Here is a 17905-nt window from a genome sequence, read left to right as displayed (position 1 = left end):
TTTATTATCAGTTACTATCAGGTCATTCCGTGTGCTCTTAACCACCAGGTCCATTATTGTCCTGACCACCAGGTCATAACAATTTTCCACCCTAGGCATATACTCGAGTCATTAAGTTTTCCCAGTTTTTTGTGGCAAAATTGGGGGGGTCGGCTTATACTCGAGTATATACAGTAATTTTGATTTACATTGATCATTTTTATGTTTTATTGTTCTCAACACATTCCACTATGTAATGAATACAGATTAGAGAGCGCCTGGCTCAAATTATCTGTATATCGAAAAGGTAATTTCACACCTCAAAGCTAGAAACTAGTCTGCTAATTATTAGTAATTGACAAGTGCAAAACTTGGGTCAGTATACTTTGGAACAATTACAATGGGGAAAAAAAAATACCATGTATACTCGAGTATAGGCCGACCCCCCCCCCCTAATTTTGCCACAAAAAACTGGGAAAATTTATTGACTCGAGTATAAGCCTGGGGTGGAAAATGCAGCAGCTACCGGTAAATGACAAAAATAAAAATAGATACCAATAAAAGTAAAATTAATTGAGACATCAGTAGGTTAAGTGTTTTTGAATTATCATATTGAATCAGGAGCCCCATATAATGCTCCATACAGTTCATGATGGGCCCCATAAGATGTTCCATAGAAACATTTGCCCCATACAATGCTGCATAAAGGTTGATGGCCCCATAAGATGCTCCACACATTATGGCCCAATAAGATGATCCATACATTATGCCCCATGAGATACTCCACACATTATGCCCCATGAGATACTCCACACATTATGCCCCAAAATATGCTCCATACATTATGGCCCCATAAGATGCTCCATACATTATGCCCCATGAGATGCTAGACATTACGCCCCATAAGATGCTAAATACGTTATGGCCCCATGAGATGCTCCATACATTATGGCCCCATGAGATGCTCCATACATTATGGCCCCATGAGATGCTCCATACATTATGGCCCCATGAGATGCTCCATACATTGTGGCCCAATGAGATGTTCCATACATTGTGGCCCCATATGATGCTCCACACATTATGGCCCCATGAGATGCTCCATACATTATGGCCCCAAGAGATGCTCCATACATTGTGACCCCATGAGATGCTCCATACATTGTGGCCCCATACGATGCTCTATACATTGTGGCCACATAAGATGCTCCACACATTTGCCCCATTTGCTGTTGCTGGGATTAAAATAAAAAAAAATCACATACTCACCTCTCTTCGCTCAGGCCCCCGGCACTTGCGATAGTCACCTTCCTCGTTCCACGTGCCACTCTGTCTTCCATCCTCTGCACTGACTGTTCAGGCAGAGGGCGGCGCGCATACTAATCACGTCATCGCGCCCTCTGACCTGAACAGTGCAGAGGATGGAAGACAGAGAGGCGTGCAGCGGTGGAACGAGGAAGGTGACTATCGCGCAATGCTCACCTCCCCGATATACTCACCTGCTCCCGGCGCGGTCCCTGGCAGCGTCTCACTGTCAGATGATCTCCGGGAGTCGGCGGCATCTTCCTATGTTCAGCGGTCACGTACCGCTCATTAAAGTAATGAATATGCATCCACGTGACAAAATCTCGGCTTATACTTGAGTATATATGGTATTTAGTCAGCCACCAATTGTGCAAGTTTTACCACTTAAAAAGTTGAGAGAGGCCTGTAATTAATATCATAGGTAGACCAGAACTATGAGAGTCAAAATTGAGAAAACAAATCCAGAAAATGAGCCTGGTCTGATTTTGCAAGATTTATTTTGCAAATTATGGTGGAAAATAAGTATTTGGTCATTAACAAAAGTTCATCTCAATATTTTGTTATATGTCCTTTGTTGGCACTGACAGAGGTCAAACGTTTTCTGTATGTCTTTACAAGGTTGGCACACACTGTTGGTGGTATGTTGGCCCATTCCTCCATCTTGATTTTGAGTATCATTACAAATCCAGATCTCCATGGGATATTCATTTTGATTTACATTGATTATGTTTATGTTTTACTGTTCTCAACACATTCCACTATGTAATGAATAAAGATTTGCAACTTAAATATTTAATTCAGAGATATCTAGGATGTTGTATTTTAGTGTTCCCTTTATTTTTTTGAGCAGTGTATATTTTTCATATGTGGTTTTCTTTTGTCCATAGATATGCACTTTCTTTCTTGCTGTTGCTAGCTTATTTATTGATCTGGATTGTCTATAAATTGCACATTTTTCTGTGGTCATTTAAATCATGTACGAGTACTTACTGTATACTCCTGCAATGTGCCTGAGCCTTCATGTAATTGTTAATACACACATTTGGTGTTTTAGGCCTCTTTCACATTTCCGTCTTTTGCTGTCCGTCGCTATGCGTCGTTCTGTGCAAAATACGCATCCTGCACAGTTGCCCGCAGGATGCGCTTTTTGCACATAGACTTGTATTACTGAAGCATGGACACACGTTCCATACGTCATGCACTGGATGCGTCTGTATTTGGTGGACTGTCGTAGCGAAAACACGTTCAAGGGAATGCTTTTTCGTACGTCGGGTCCTGCATTTCCTACCGAACTCCGCCCCCTCCCCCCCGGGACTTTAGAATCGGCAGTGGATGCGTTGAAAAACTCCATTCTCTGTCCACGTTGTGCCGAATTTTCACAACGTCTATCGGCACGTTGCGCCAACGCTTAGCGACGGCCGCGTACTGACGGAAATGTGAAAGCAGCCTTACCTTAATCGTGTTCTGACAACTCATGACCTTATTATTTGCTACCTCAGTACTTGCACTATTTATGAGGTTCCCCTTTCTGCTTTCTTATGAATTACTTTTTGATTGTTTATTTTAATCATGTATTTAATAAATAAAAAAACTTTTTAGGGCAGCACGGTGGCTCAGTGGTTAGCACTGCAGCCTTGCAGTGCTGGGTTCAAATCCCACAAAGGACAACATCTGCAAGGAGTTTGGATGTTATTTCCTTGTTTGAGTGGGTTTCCTCCTTGCACTCCGGTTTCCTCCCACATTCCAAAGACATACTGATAGGGAATTTAGATTGTGAGACCCATCGGGGACAGTGATGATAATGTGTGTAAAACTGTAAAGCGCTGCGGAATATGTTGGTGCTATATAAATAAAGAGATTATTATTATTTTTAAACATATTTTATGTATATGCAGCTGTGTATCATATTTTTAGGTTCTATTAGTAATGTATCATTATAACAATAATTATTACCCCTCTTCTGATTCCTGTATACTGTTGCCGCCTGAAGCATTCACCATCTTGCTTCTTTTCATACAGAAATAAACATCTGAAATAGTAAGGCTGGTTTCACATTTGCATTGGGCAGAGCTGCGGAGGACTGCGTACTTTCTCTGTTAAGCCCCGCCCACTGCCACATCTCTTCCATTCAGCTTCGCCTATGTCGGCATGCGTCCTGCGTACCTATCTTTAACATTGGGTACGCAGGTCATGTGGAGGTATGTGGATGCATTCGCATGTGTCGTTTTGATGCTGCACTGAACGCAACAAAATGCAACATGTTGTGCTCTACGCAGTTCGGCGCAGTGTCAAAACAACGCATGCGGAGGCATCCGCATACATTCGCATGGCCTGCGTTCCCAATGTTAAAGATAGGTACGCAGGATGCATGCCGATGTAGGCGGAGCTGAATGGAAGAGGTGTGGCAGAGGGCAGGGCATATGGAGGAAGTACACAATCCTCCGCAGCTCTGCCCAACGGAAATGTGAAACCAGCCTAAGAGAGAAAGCTTAAGAGATGAACTGGAATATAAGTTGGCTTGCGTGCAATAATAATAATAATCTTTATTTTTATATAGCTCTAACATATTTCGCAGCGCTTTACAGTTTTGCATACATTATCATCACTGTGCCCGATGGAGCTCACAATCTACATTCCCTACATTGACAGCACTCCGGCCAGTGGCTCCGCTGTCTATACAGGCAGAGCAATGAGAGCAGCGCGGTGCCCTCCGCTATTTACCTAGCCCAAGGGGTCGGTGGTTACATCACATCTCTGACCTTGGGGTATCAGGTGTTTGGTAATGATTAGTGATGAGTGAATATACTCATTACTCGAGATTTCCTGACCACGCTCGGGGGTCCTCCGAGTATTTTTTAGTGCTCGGAGATTTAGTTTTTCTTGCCGCAGCTGAGTGATTTGCATCTGTTAGCCAGCATAAGTACATGTGGGGGTTCCCTAGCAACCAGGCAACCCCCACATGTACTTACGTCATAACAGCTATTTTTGCAAAATGCAGCATGTCACTTCTGTCAGTGTTTTTCATCCATTGACGGCAATGGTTAGTACCAAAAATGCAGGTATCAAGTTTTGCTGCATTTTTGGTCACAAAACCTGATGAGCTTTTATTACTAGTTGGGTCGCCTAGGGCTGAACTCAGCTGCATCTGGCAAAAGCAAACAAAACTGATTCTACAGATAGTTTTCTACAATAGTAAATTATATACATGGCTGTCTCTACATACTGTCCATTATAACTGAAGTCCCTGTCTGAGGTAAAATATGCGCCGTCCATTACTACCACTACTTTGTACTTTCTGCCAGGAACAGCAAGTGACAGGAAGGTAAATCTAAAAAGCACGTGACGGGCCAGAAATGACGTGTGAAGTTCCGCCCTTCTACTGCATCCAACTCGCTGCCCTTAACAAGTATGGCCGCCGGACACTTTCTTCCCACACCACGTGACGTCGCCAGGCTCCTGTAAGCAGTGGTCGCCGTCTAGCCACTGTCATTGTGACCCCGCCTCCACTCACGTGACTCGGCCCCCATCTCTCCTCCCCCTCCTGTTCATCGGTTCTAGTCCGTCCCCTGCCTGGCAGTGACCGTCTCAGCCATGATGGTGAGTAGCGGGGGTAGGGCGTGAGCCGCATTCCGTTAGCTGAGCCCGAGCGGTCGGCGGTGATGTGATGGCGTCATGGTAACGGTGTATGTCTTGTTTTTTTCTTCTGCAGCAGGAAGGCCTGGATGATGGACCCGACTTCCTGTCAGAGGAGGACAGAGCGGTGAGTGGCCGCAGACCCCAGTGACTGGCAGCGGACCTTCCACAGGGAGCACCTGTCAGCACTCCCACTGGCTGCAGTTAGCTGACTTTTGTCCTCTGCCTGGCCGGCACATGGCGACATTACTGCAGAGGGCACTAGACTTTTGGCTTCTATACAGAGCGACGTACACCGTCCTGTGGTGGACAGATGCACAGCCACTATCGGATGGATAGCCGCCAGTAGCCACCCCCATATCACCGTCTGTCACTGCACCATTGCTGTTCTCTCGTGACCGCTGCTGTCCTCCGTCACCACACCGTCCCTGTCCTGCGTGATCGCCACTGTCCTCCATCACTGCACCGTCGCTGTCCTCCGTCACCACACCGTCTCTGGCCTGCGTGATCGCCACTGTTCTCCATCACTGCACCGTCCCTGTCCTCCGTGACCGCCACTGTCCTCCATCACTGCACCGTCGTTGTCCTCCGTCACCACACCGTCCCTGTCCTGCGTGATCGCCACTGTTCTCCATCACTGCACCGTCCCTGTCCTCTGTGACCGCCACTGTCCTCCATCACTGCACCGTCCCTGTCCTCTGTGACCGCCACTGTCCTCCATCACTGCACCGTCGCTGTCCTCCGTCACCACACCGTCCCTGTCCTCCGTGACCGCCACTGTCCTCCATCACTGCACCGTCGCTGTCCTCCGTCTGCAGCAAAACTTGATCTTGGCAGGAAAGAAGCTGCGTCAAAAACGCAGGTTTAGGTGCATTTTTGGTGCGTTTTTTTTTTTTTTTTTCTTTGTCCATGCTAATATCCTTGAATTTTCAGCAGCAAATTACGATACCTGCGTCTTTGCTGCGTTTTTTTTCAACACCCATTCAAGTCAATGGGTGAAAAAAACGCAGCAAAAACGCTGAAACAAGTGACATGCTCTATGTGCAAAAAAACGCAGCAAAGCACAAAATACTGATCACACAACATGGTACTGTACAACGCATGGAAAACAGCTGCAGAACCGCAGCATCAAATCCGCAGCAAAATCTGCAACGTGTGCACGTAGCCTTAAGGCTAGGGTCACATTGCGTTAGTGCAATCCGTTTAGCGCTAGCGGATTGCGCTAACGCAATGTTTTCTATGGGGCCACGTTCGGGGTCGCGGTAACGTCCCCGCTCTCGCAGATCCCCGATCTGCGAGAGCGGGGAACGGACCGCGGGCGCGCCTCAGACGCTGCAAGCAGCGTCCGCGGCGCGCCAGGAATCACCAGCGCGTTGCTAGCGCGTGCCGAACATGGCACGCGCTAGTGAAGCGCGTTCCCATTAGCGTGAATGGGCGCGTTAACGGCCGCGTTGCCGTGCAACGCTGTCCGTTTAACGCGGTCCCATAACGCAATGGGAACCCAGCCTAAGATCAGCATGCACTTGCACTGATTGCGGTGTCCCGCATGCACCTTGCTGCTCGAGTCCCAGTTTTGGCACTGAATGAGAGAGTGCGTGTAGGACTCATGCACTTGGCACTCCAGTCAGTTCCTTTGGTGTGTCTTATGGTATTTTCTTCTACAAGCACGTGCATAACCGCTAAGCTGAAAACAGCCGTGGTCTTGACCTATGTACCTCTCACATCACTTCTTTACGTGCTTGGGATGCTTACTTCCTAGACTTCTTAGTGTTTGCAGTTAATTGGTTATCCTTTTAGAATTTTCCATGAGTTAGGTTCATTCCTTTTAAATTAGAAAATTCGGAAGTGGTGGAAAATGACAGCTCAGTAATGATCCAAATTGGTCGCCGTAACCAAATGCAAAATTGCAGCAATAGCCTATGGTTGATGATTCTTCCATTGCGTTATGTCTAGAGGGGTCATAAACTTTGCAAAAACTGATAATCACCAGTGGACAAAGTTGGAAAGTATAGAAATACAGCTTGATGTGTACATGTGGGCAAAGACTGATTTTTGCCCCCTAGCGTTCTCATTGGCGGCAGTCGTGTTTACAGGCTCGGCACTTTATTGCTGAGCCTAGTGATTGACTGCAGCAGTTATGGTTCCGTGTAGTGGTAACATAACTGCTGCAGCCAGCCAACAAAGATTGTCGCAGCAGCGGATAGGCAGCGCTAGAGAAGAGGGTAAGGAACAGCTGAGTTTATTTTAACGTAGCAGAAGTTGATGGGGATGAACAATGTATTCCATGAAAACCCTCTTTTAACACTACATGTCCTTTCACTGTGGTAAACCATGGCATCGTTTCCCTCATCCCCCCCCCCCATGACAAGTGTCTTTGGTGTATATATCTGTCTAATATATCCAGGAACTATTCCCCATTCATATTATTTTTAATGGGTGTCTGTCGCCCCCAAAACGCAAATTAAATTGCTTTAACCATTTATGTTATAGATGGAACTCCATGGAGTTGTCTATTTTCAACTTTAAAAGCTAAGAAACTTATATATAGGTGTCTTAGCCCCTAAAAAGTTATTTTGCTGCAGTATACATTTTAGTGTTTTAGCGATGGAGAAATTGACTTTCCATATTGAAATGGTAAGGGGGCTTTGGTGCAACCTTGATGTGGCCAAAGGCTCCGTGCACCATTACACACTCCAGTTTGCATATCGAGTAAATCCCCCATCTTGAATGACAGCGCTCACTTGCCCAGAGCAAGCGATACCTGAACCTGATCTGCTTTCCAGCGCATGCGCACTCGGTGTTGCTCTCTCTGATCCCAGGCTCCTGTCTGTTTCGGAGGGATCAAAGCATGCTCACAATGACACTGCTGTGTGCTCCTCCAGTGTCTTATGTGCGCACAGGATTGGCGAACGCTGTCAAATCAAGATCAGGGAAAGTACTCTATATGCAGTTTGGCGGGCGTAATGGTGCTCCGAGTCCTTGGCCCTCATTTGCATATGAAATACCGTAAGTCTTTTTCTCTTCCACTAAAATGTACTAAGTCACTTACATAAATATTAAAACATTTTCATTTTCTGCACCACAAATCTTGCTATTTGAGTGACTAGTTTCTCTGCATCAGCATTCTGCCAGCACTATAGGTGTTGTCTTACCTTCCCTCCCTTTTCAGCATATATTGATTCCTCTATTGTTGATTGGCTTGCTAATCTAGTAGAAAGGGCCATTTAAGAAATAAAGCTAGCTCCTGCAAAAATATAAAAAACATAATTGACTTATTCAAGGCTCTGATGGTCCCCACCAGTCTTTGCTTATTTTTTTGGAGTGGTGACTTGCCATCCAGACATGTGAGTGCTGCGGTTATCCAGTAGCCTAGGTCATGCATTGTACATGGCCAGTAACTTCCTGTTTGAATGAACATTATCCCTCCAAGATCGTACACACAAATTGTCCGGGGACCACCAGTGGAGCGCTGGGGGATTTACCAGGTGAGTGTGAGATTTTTTTTTTCCCCATACCTACTTGTAATTTCAGACAACCCCTTTTAAGTAGGTCTATCTCTAGGGGTAAACTAGAGGACATTCATGTGGCTAAGCAGGCTGCCAAAAGAAAACAGGGGAAGATAGGAGGTGCAATGAAACTAATAGATGCTTATAAAATGGAGAATAACACTGACATTGTCTGCTTACAAGCGTGCTTTACTAGGTTTTACATATATAATTTTCTTGTATTTTTTGCAATGTCCGTGATCGCAGGATTAGTAAGATTCTTTTGATGACCCGCACTGTTGCATGCTTTCTAATCGGATCATTCTTTTTTCTTAAAGCCACGGGCCATTAATGTAGATCTGCAGCCTGACGCCACTCTGCAAGTTGATATATCCGATGCACTAAGTGAGCGAGACAAAGTGAAATTCACTGTGCACACGAAGGTGGGTGCAATCCGTGTGCTGGGGCTAATTGTGAAGCTTTTATTGCGGTCAGGTAAACCTGTGTATGCTCAATACATTGCTGGTATTTTCTGCAATACCGCTGCTTATTCGTGACTAATCGGAGGTAAACTGCTCACGTGTTTCTTGTGGATTGGATTTCAGCCTGTGCATTGCAAAGGTTAATATCCACTGCATGCACAAACTACAATCTGCAGAAATGTTTTCAGTCCATGTGGATTAAAAACATCCATTTGTATGATATTGTAAATTACTGCAGCACAGAATCCATTGTCTGTACTTGCCCTTAAAGGAGCTACCATTACTTCACATCCACTGGGTAGATGAAAAAATGAATGTTTGCAATTTACATGACCTTTTTATTCACAGTATGGCACCTCCTAATGTGCAGGTCCATGTAATGATCGGAGTGCTGTTGATCACTCTTGCTCGGTCACTTTCCGTACAACCGGACCTCTGCATATTGCTCACAATTCCCTCAGTTTATACAAGAGACTTGTGAGCGCTGCAGTCCATCAGTGGCTGCTGATGGGCTGCAGCGCTCACTTGACATAACAAATTAACACGAGCATCAGCCGAAACTGCGCTGACTTCGCTTTAACAGCATCGGTCCTGGAGGTGGGTATATGGTGTTTTTATCTGACATTGGGTTTTATTTAGTGATGAGTGAGCATGCTCATGTGCTAAGCGTCTTCGGCGTGCTCGAAAATGTGTTCGAGTCCCCGCGACTGCACGTCTCGCTGCTGTTTAACAATTACAGTACATGTAAGGATTGCCTGTGTTTTAGGCGATCCATTCATGTGTAGTGTCTGTCGAGCAGCCGCGAGACATGCAGTTGCGGGGACTCTAACATATTTTCAAGCGTGCCGAAGACACTCGGTTAGGACCCCGAGCATGCTCAGATAACATATGTGAGCACGTTTGCTCTTCACTAGCTTTATTGCATGTAAGAAGGGGTTGTCCAAGTTGCGGGCAATCCCCTTAAATAGTTTGCAAAGGAAAATATACGTTTTCCTGTGCACTTTTTGCACATTTTGAAGAGAGCCGTCCTCTAGGCAAAGCAAATCAACATTCTGCGGGATAAATCTGTCAATAAAGTCTGAACATCAGACAACTCCTACTGCCAAAGATAAATCTGCAGCAGATGGTTTACGCTCTTAGGATATAGTGCTAGTAGCTGAATTTGGCACAGGTCTTGCAACCAAAATGACCCTTTTTATTGTATTTTTAATATTTGTAATTTTCCATTGACAGAGTTCACTACCAAACTTCAAGCAAAACGAGTTCTCTGTCGTCAGACAGCACGAGGAGTTTATATGGCTTCATGATTCCTTTGTGGAGAATGAGGAATATGCTGGATATATTGTAAGTCCTCCTTCGCTTCAGTTTGTCATTGGTTAATGTTATATTCCAGCACTGCAGGCGATTAGGTCTCTATAATTATCGCCATGTTCAAATTCCTTGGAGCATTAAAAAAGAAAAAATGCTGCCAAGACCATCTGTGCTGCGAAAATACCGTTCACAACACGGCGGAATCACAATCAAGCAAGGCTCAAAAAACATTTTAATTTGGCGAGGTTGATGTGCCAAGTGGTGAATCTGTGTTGTGTGGTGGGAAATAAGGTGATGCATAGGAATCTGTTCCATGGAGGGTTATTTCTAGCGACAGGCACTTGGCATGTGAGGTTTTCTTTTAATGTGTCTCAGATGCTAAAGCTGCTTTCTGCAATATTTTTTTTTTTCCAAAGCATGGTAATCCTATAGGTTTATATGGCCATATTGACATTTAATGTGTATTGGAGGGTTTAATGTAAATGTAAGGACATGTTTGTGACTTTTTTTTTTTTGCTCATGGCTAGACCACATTCAGACATCCATTTTTCCTGTCCGTGTTCTGTTTTTCACAGATACAGTCGAAATTGTAGGCATCCTTAAAATTGCTCCAGAAAATTATTGCAGTTAAACATGTGGTGTTACACAAGTTTATTTCCTTTGTGTGCATTGGAACAAGACAAAAAAAACAGAACAAAGATAAAATTGGACATCATTTCACACACAAAAATGCAAAAATGGGCCAGACAAAATTGGTGGCATGCTTCCAAACTTGCAGGTAAACAACTTTGTTTCAAACATTTGATGCTTATTCAAACTCGCCTGTAGCAAGTAACATGTGTAGGCAATATGAAAATCACACCTGAAACCAGCTAAAAAGGGAAGTTGACTGAATCTTTGCATTGTGTGTCTGTGTGTGCCACACTAAGCATGGAGAACAGAAAGAGGAGAGGACAACTGTCTGAGGACTTGAGATCAACAATTGTTGGAACATTATCAACAATCTCAAGGTTACAAGCCAAACTCCAGAGATCTCAAATTTTTTTTTTCCACATAATCAAGTAGATTACAACCCATGGCACTGTAGCTAATCTTCCTGGACGTGGATGGCAAAGAAAAATTGCTGAATAGTTGGAACGCAGGATAGTTTCGATGGTGGATAAGCAGTCCCAAAGTTCCCAAAAAATTCAAGCTGTCCTGCAGGCCCAGGGTGCATTAGTTTCAGCGCAAACTCTCCGTTAGCATTTCATTTAATTCAAATGCCATCGCTGGAGACCCAGGAGGACCCCACTGCTGACACAGAGACATAAAAAAGCTAGAATGCAGTTTACCAAAATGTACGTAACTAAGGCAAAACCCTTCTGGGAAAGCGTCTTGTGGACAGATGAGACCAAGATGGATCTATGTGGTAAAGCACTTCATTCTACTGTTTACCTAAAATGGAATGAGGCATGCGAAGAAACGAACACATTACCTACAGTCAAATATGGTGGAGGTTCAAAGATGTTTTGAGGTTGTTTTGCTGCCTCTGGTGCCTTGACTGTGTGCAATGCATCATGAAATCTGAAGATTACCAAAAGGATTTTGGGTCACAATGTAGTGCCCAGTGTCAGAAAGCTGGGTTTGCGTCCTACGTCATGGGTCTTACAGCAGGACAATGACCCCAAATTTTCTTCAAGAAGCCCCTAGAAATGGATGGTAACAAAGTGCTGGAGAGTTCTGAAGTGGCAGCAATGAGTCCGGATCTAAATCCTATTCAACATCTGTGAAGAGATCTTAAAATTGCTGTAGGGAGACATGGAACAGTTTTCAAAAAGAAGAGTGGTCCAAAATTCCAGTTGAGAGGTGTAAGAAGCTTGTTGATGGTTATAGGAAGTGATTGATTATTTAGTTTAGATTAGTTATTTATTCCAAAGGGTGTGCAACCAAATATTAAGTTGATGGTGCTAACAGTTTTGCCCGGCACATTTTTGGGGTTGTGTGTGAAATGATGATTTGCCTCCCTTTTTTTTTTTTTTTTTTTTGTTTTGTTCCAATACACACAGAGGTAATAAACGTGTATAGCAAGACATGTGTAATTGCAGTAATTTTCTGGAACAATTTCAAGGGTGCCACCACTTTTGGCCTTGACTGTAGAACATGTACTTATTAGTCCATGGAGCTATTCAATTATATTTACTTTGCACACAGATCTTTGTGTTTTTTTGAGGACACTGTCTTTTTTTTTTTTTTTTTTTCTTTTTTTCAATCAGTGTCTGATGAAAGTTACCCATACAAGTCTACGGATTTGTGAAAATCGCGTACAGCACACTGATGACACCAGTATACACTAAAAATGCAGTAAATAGAAGAGGTTTTGCAATTTATTTTTTTCATACTAATGAAACGCCAATGGAAAAAACTGATGACATGCAGACCGTTGTTTTCTTTTTCCCCCAAACAAGAAAAATCACAGATGTCTTAAGCAGCTAGAATGCTGTCAATGTAGCACCATTGTCAGACCAAGGTAGTTTACTGTATACCATATACAGTCATGGCCAAAAGTATTGACACCCCTGCAATTCTGTCAGATAATACTCATTTTCTTCCTGAAAATGATTGCAAACACAAATTAGTTGGTACTATCTTCATTTAATTTGTCTTAAGTGAAAAAACACAAAAAGTATTGTCCTAAAGCCAAATTGGATATAATTCCACACCAAACATAAAAAAGGGGGTGGACAAAAGTATTGGCACTGTTCGAAAAATCATGTGAAGCTTCTCTAATTTGTGTAATTATCAGCACCTGTAACTTACCTGTGGCACCTAACAGGTGTTGGCAATAACTAAATCACACTTGCAGCCAGTTGACATAGATTAAAGTTGACTCAACCTCTGTCCTGTGTCCTTGTGTGTATCACATTGAGCATGGAGAAAAGAAAGAAGACCAAAGAACTGTCTGAGGACTTGAGAAACCAAATTGTGAGGAAGCATGAGCAATCTCAAGGCTACAAGTCCATCTCCAAAGACCTGAATGTTCCTGTGTCTACCGTGCGCAGTGTCATCAAGAAGTTTAAAGCCCATGGCACTGTGGCTAACCTCCCTACATGTGGACGGAAAAGAAAAATTGACAAGAGATTTCAACGCAAGATTGTGCGGGTGTTGGATAAAGAACCTCGACTAACATCCAAACAAGTTCAAGCTGCCCTGCAGTCCGAGGGTACAACAGTGTCAACCCGTACTATCCGTCGGCATCTGAATGAAAAGGGACTGTATGGTAGGAGACCAAGGAAGACCCCACTTCTTACCCCGAGACATAAAAAGCCAGGCTGGAGTTTGCCAAAACTTACCTGAAAAAGCCTAAAACGTTTTGGAAGAATGTTCTCTGGTCAGATGAGACAAAAGTAGAGCTTTTTGGGCAAAGGCATCAACATAGAGTTTACAGGAGAAAAAAAGAGGCATTCAAAAAAAAGAACACGGTCCCTACAATCAAACATGGTGGAGGTTCCCTGATGTTTTGGGGTTGCTTTTGTTGCCTCTGGCACTGGACTGCTTGACCATGTGCATGGCATTATGAAGTCTGAAGACTACCAACAAATTTTGCAGCATAATGTAGGGCACAGTGTGAGAAAGCTGGGTCTCCCTCAGAGGTCATGGGTCTTCCAGCAGGACAATGGCCCAAAACACACTTCAAAAAGCACTAGAAAATGGTTTCAGAGAAAGCACTGGAGACTTCTAAGGTGGCCAGCAATGAGTCCAGACCTGAATCCCATAGAACACCTGTGGAGAGATCTAAAAATGGCAGTTTGGAGAAGGCACCCTTCAAATATCAGGGACCTGGAGCAGTTTGCCAAAGAAGAATGGTCTAAAATTCCAGCAGATCATTGTAAGAAACTCATTGATGGTTACCGGAAGCGGTTGGTCGCAGTTATTTTGGCTAAAGGTTGTGCAACCAAGTATTAGGCTGAGGGTGCCAATACTTTTGTCTGGCCCATTTTTGGAGTTTTGTGTGAAATGATCAATGTTTTGCTTTTTGCTTCATTCTCTTTCGTGTTTTTTCATTTAAGACAAATTAAATGAAGATAATAATACCAAAGAATTTGTGTTTACAATCATTTTCAGGAAGAAACTGAGTATTATCTGACAGAATTGCAGGGGTGTCAATACTTTTGGCCATGACTGTAGCAAAAAAAGGTTTGACAGTGTGGTGAACTCCGCTCTTCTGTACCCCAGAGGTCTATAATTCGTTAACGTTCCATGATGGTTATGTACATTGTGGAGTGTGTTTGGAGCGGGTTCGGGAGCTGAGCCCACTTCGCTAGCTGGCGCCTGACATTAACAGCAATGATTGGCTTTAACATTCTTAATCATGGACATAAGCATTTAAGCACCGCGATCTGGCTTGGGCATTGGGCTCGATATGATCTTGGTGTGTCAGTTATTTTCAGAGGGTCTACTAAAGGCTCCTGTGCGTGTCATTTTAATTCTAATTCTCCTATGGTGTCCATCCAGTTTCTGGGCATCAGAAGAGACAAGAATTTTTTTTTCTATTTTCAGCCATACTGAGTATTGCTGCATATAGTGCAAGTAATCAAAGATCGCAGGTTCAAGTCCTCTATAGGAACTGAAAAGCAAAAAAGTTTTTAAAAAGTAATGTAAAAAATGTATTTACATATTTGGTATTGCAGTATCCATAAAAGTTCAATCTATAAAACCAGTATTGTGGTTACTTGGTCACTGCAACACCACAAAATAATGCAAAACGAAGCTACTACAATGTCGCATGGACCCCAAAATTGTAAGAATAAAAATGTCAGCTTGACATACACAAAAACAATCCCTCAAACTTCTCCATGGACAAAAAAAATTAAGTTTTGTGTCGAAAAATTGTCGACACAAAATTTTATTTATTTATTTTTTATATATATCTGTTAAAATGGTAATAAAAACTATTCACAATTTTGCATGATTCCAGAAGCAAGTCTGCATAAATACATATAAATTAACAGCAGCAGCTCTTCTTTTGTTATTGTTCCTTCATTATTCCTCCTGATATTTATGAATAAGGTAAAAGCTGCGTCTACTTTACCACTTGTCATGGATGTATTTTTCTACAGTCTAAAATTGCCAAATCAGTTATAATACTGTCAGATCAAAAGGACGATAGTAATAACCAATTGGCAATTTAATAAAGGGGTTTTCCATTACCATGGCCAACCCCTTCTCAATTTGAAGGTTTGCCCCCTTGAAGATAAAGCCACCTACATTCGCCTCCTGTGCCGGCGCTGTTCCAGCCGTGTCAGCACTCGCTTTCCCGGGGCTCACGTGACATTATGTCACATGAGCCATGGGAGAGGAGTATAGGTGGGGTTTTTCTCAAAGGAGGCAAACATTCAGATTGAGAAGTGGTTGTCCTGGTACCAAGCAACCTGTTTAATACTTTTCCAGGAGGAGTAACAGAGGTAAAGCATATTTTCTTAAAATCACCATTTGACACATTATTATTATTATTATTTTTGCACGAGAAATGCTAGTATTTACTTATATAAACATGTTTGTAGAGCTGATTGACCTTTCTTTTTCTTTTATTGAGAACACCGCTATGAAACCAACTTTACCTTACATGACCGGTTACTATACAATTCATTTTTTATACATCCAGATCCCTCCTGCACCCCCCAGACCTGATTTTGATGCCTCCAGGGAGAAACTGCAAAAGCTTGGAGAAGGGGAAGGTTCAATGACCAAGGAAGAGTTTACTAAAATGAAGCAGGAGCTTGAGGCGTGAGTATTTACCCGTCCATTGACAATCCCGCTGTTTGCTATCTATTCCCTCTTACCTGATGCTGAAGCTTATGAAATCGTAATGGTTAAGATAAGGGAAAAGCACTGGATTGTCTCTTGGACCCACCTTGCATCTGTGCACTTGGCCTACAGTATATGTCAGGAGATATTCCCGATGTATGCCCTAACGTTGCCATAGGCCGTCATTCGCCAGATGAGGCTGAAATCTGTTCTTTCACCTGCCTCCTGGCAGGTATGTGCCTGCTTACTGTATAGGAAAGCCCAGAAGATGCGGAGATGCCCAGTTAGGTCCTTGTGGTGGATGGATGCCTTTGCATCCATACTCTCTGTGACCACTGTCAGGCACATACTTCCCGGACACAAACGCAATGTGTGTGTGTAGCTGAAGTCTCAAATATGGAGCTGAAGTCACTTTGAAAGAAACCTATGCCTGCACCATTTATTGTGAGCGCTATTCCTTGTAGACGTCCTCCTAGTTTGTATGAAATAGCTTTGCAGAGACTTGTGGTGCCCTGTCACTGGGCCGATAAGGTGTCACTCAAATATCTGGCAATGGTATATTATTTAGAGATTACAGGAGTTAATAATGAGAGCATGTCCTAAAAAAAAGCCATATTTGACATGAAATATGGATTTATTTATTTTTTATTTTGGTCATCTATATCTGTCTAGCCACATCTTATGAAAGACGCACTATACTGACATGAATGAACACAGCGACGTTAAAATGGATTCTGAATTGGAAGCTTACTGGGGACCTATTGTTCTCTGCTGCCCTTATCTGTATACTAAAATAGCATAGGTGGCCCTTTCTCTTCCTTTTTTAAGGGGCAGCTGTCACCAGCTTTTTACTACCTAACCTGAGAGCAGCATAATGTAGAGACCGAGACCCTAATTCAAGCAAGGTGTCACTTGGTGGCTTCCTGTAGTTTTAGATAGTCACAGTTTTATCAGCAGGAGATTATCACTAGAGGTCCTGATCTCTGTACAACGTCTGCCTTCACCACTGATTGGTGGCTTATGTATTGTGTACACAGAAAGCTGCCAATCGGTGGTGTGGGCGGAGTTACAGAGCTCCACATTCGGATAACTGCTTTGTGATAGCTTTGTGGATCATTTCCATTATATTCTTGACATATGTGCATGGAGAGCTTTGTGTCAAACTTGTACGTATGCCATCACTCACTGGCCAAAGGACAGCATTCTTTCCTTTCAGTCTTCACCAGGACACTGTTGTTGCTCTCCTCCTCCAGCTTACACTGCATAGTGTGAATGCAACCTTACCTGCAGACAACTTTGGAACACAATGTGGCTGGAAGGCTTTTCGGGTCAAGTAGCATATCTAAAATATTTGGCCTTCTCTTGCCACAGACTTCTGTAAGAATCAGCAGTAATCAACACTAGATTTTGATGAAATTGGAATCTGAACAATTACAGATCAATTTTAGAAATGTTTTGTATGAGCGGAAAAAGCACAGACAGAACCACAGCGATCATCAAGTTATCGGCTGTCCTGAAGATGAGTGATAGCTCCTTTTAGTGACTATTAGTAGTCTGCTCCATCGGACAGGACTTTTGGATTACTAGTGGTAAAGCTGGGCTTGTAGAATATACTATTCCATGAGAAAATGCATAGGGGGAAATGCACAGATACAATTGCGTATTGCCTCTTTTTGTTTGACCATCTACTATATAATTGTCTAAGGCTCACTTCCGTCTGTCTGTCTGTCCCGGATATTCATTGGTCGCAGCCTCTGTTTGTCATGGCTGCCGCGACCAATCAGCGACGGCCACAGGCCGATTAGTCCCTCCCTACTCCCCTGCAGTCAGTGCCCGGCACCCGCTCCATACTCCCCGCAGTCATCGCTCACACAGGGTTAATGCCAGCGGTAACGGACCGCGTTATGCCGCGGGTAACTCACTCCG

The 17905-nt window shown here is 43.4% G+C and overlaps 1 protein-coding gene across 1 annotated transcript in view; it reads left to right on the top strand.

Annotated features, from left to right (window-relative positions):
• Nucleotides 1-4667: 4667 nt before the first annotated feature.
• SNX6 (sorting nexin 6) overlaps nt 4668-17905 on the top strand; it is a 56043-nt gene continuing 42805 nt past the window's right edge. The window contains exons 1-5 of the mRNA XM_069732099.1: nt 4668-4881; nt 4994-5044; nt 8741-8845; nt 10118-10228; nt 15837-15958. Coding sequence (XP_069588200.1) covers nt 4876-4881; nt 4994-5044; nt 8741-8845; nt 10118-10228; nt 15837-15958 — 395 coding nt within the window. The 5' untranslated portion in view covers nt 4668-4875. The remainder of the gene's footprint in view (nt 4882-4993; nt 5045-8740; nt 8846-10117; nt 10229-15836; nt 15959-17905) is intronic.

Source organism: Ranitomeya imitator, chromosome 1, assembly GCF_032444005.1.
Source record: "Ranitomeya imitator isolate aRanImi1 chromosome 1, aRanImi1.pri, whole genome shotgun sequence".
Classification (NCBI taxonomy): Eukaryota; Metazoa; Chordata; class Amphibia; order Anura; family Dendrobatidae; genus Ranitomeya; species Ranitomeya imitator.
Note: the sequence above shows the minus strand (reverse complement) of the source record. Positions and strands in the feature narration are given on the sequence as shown.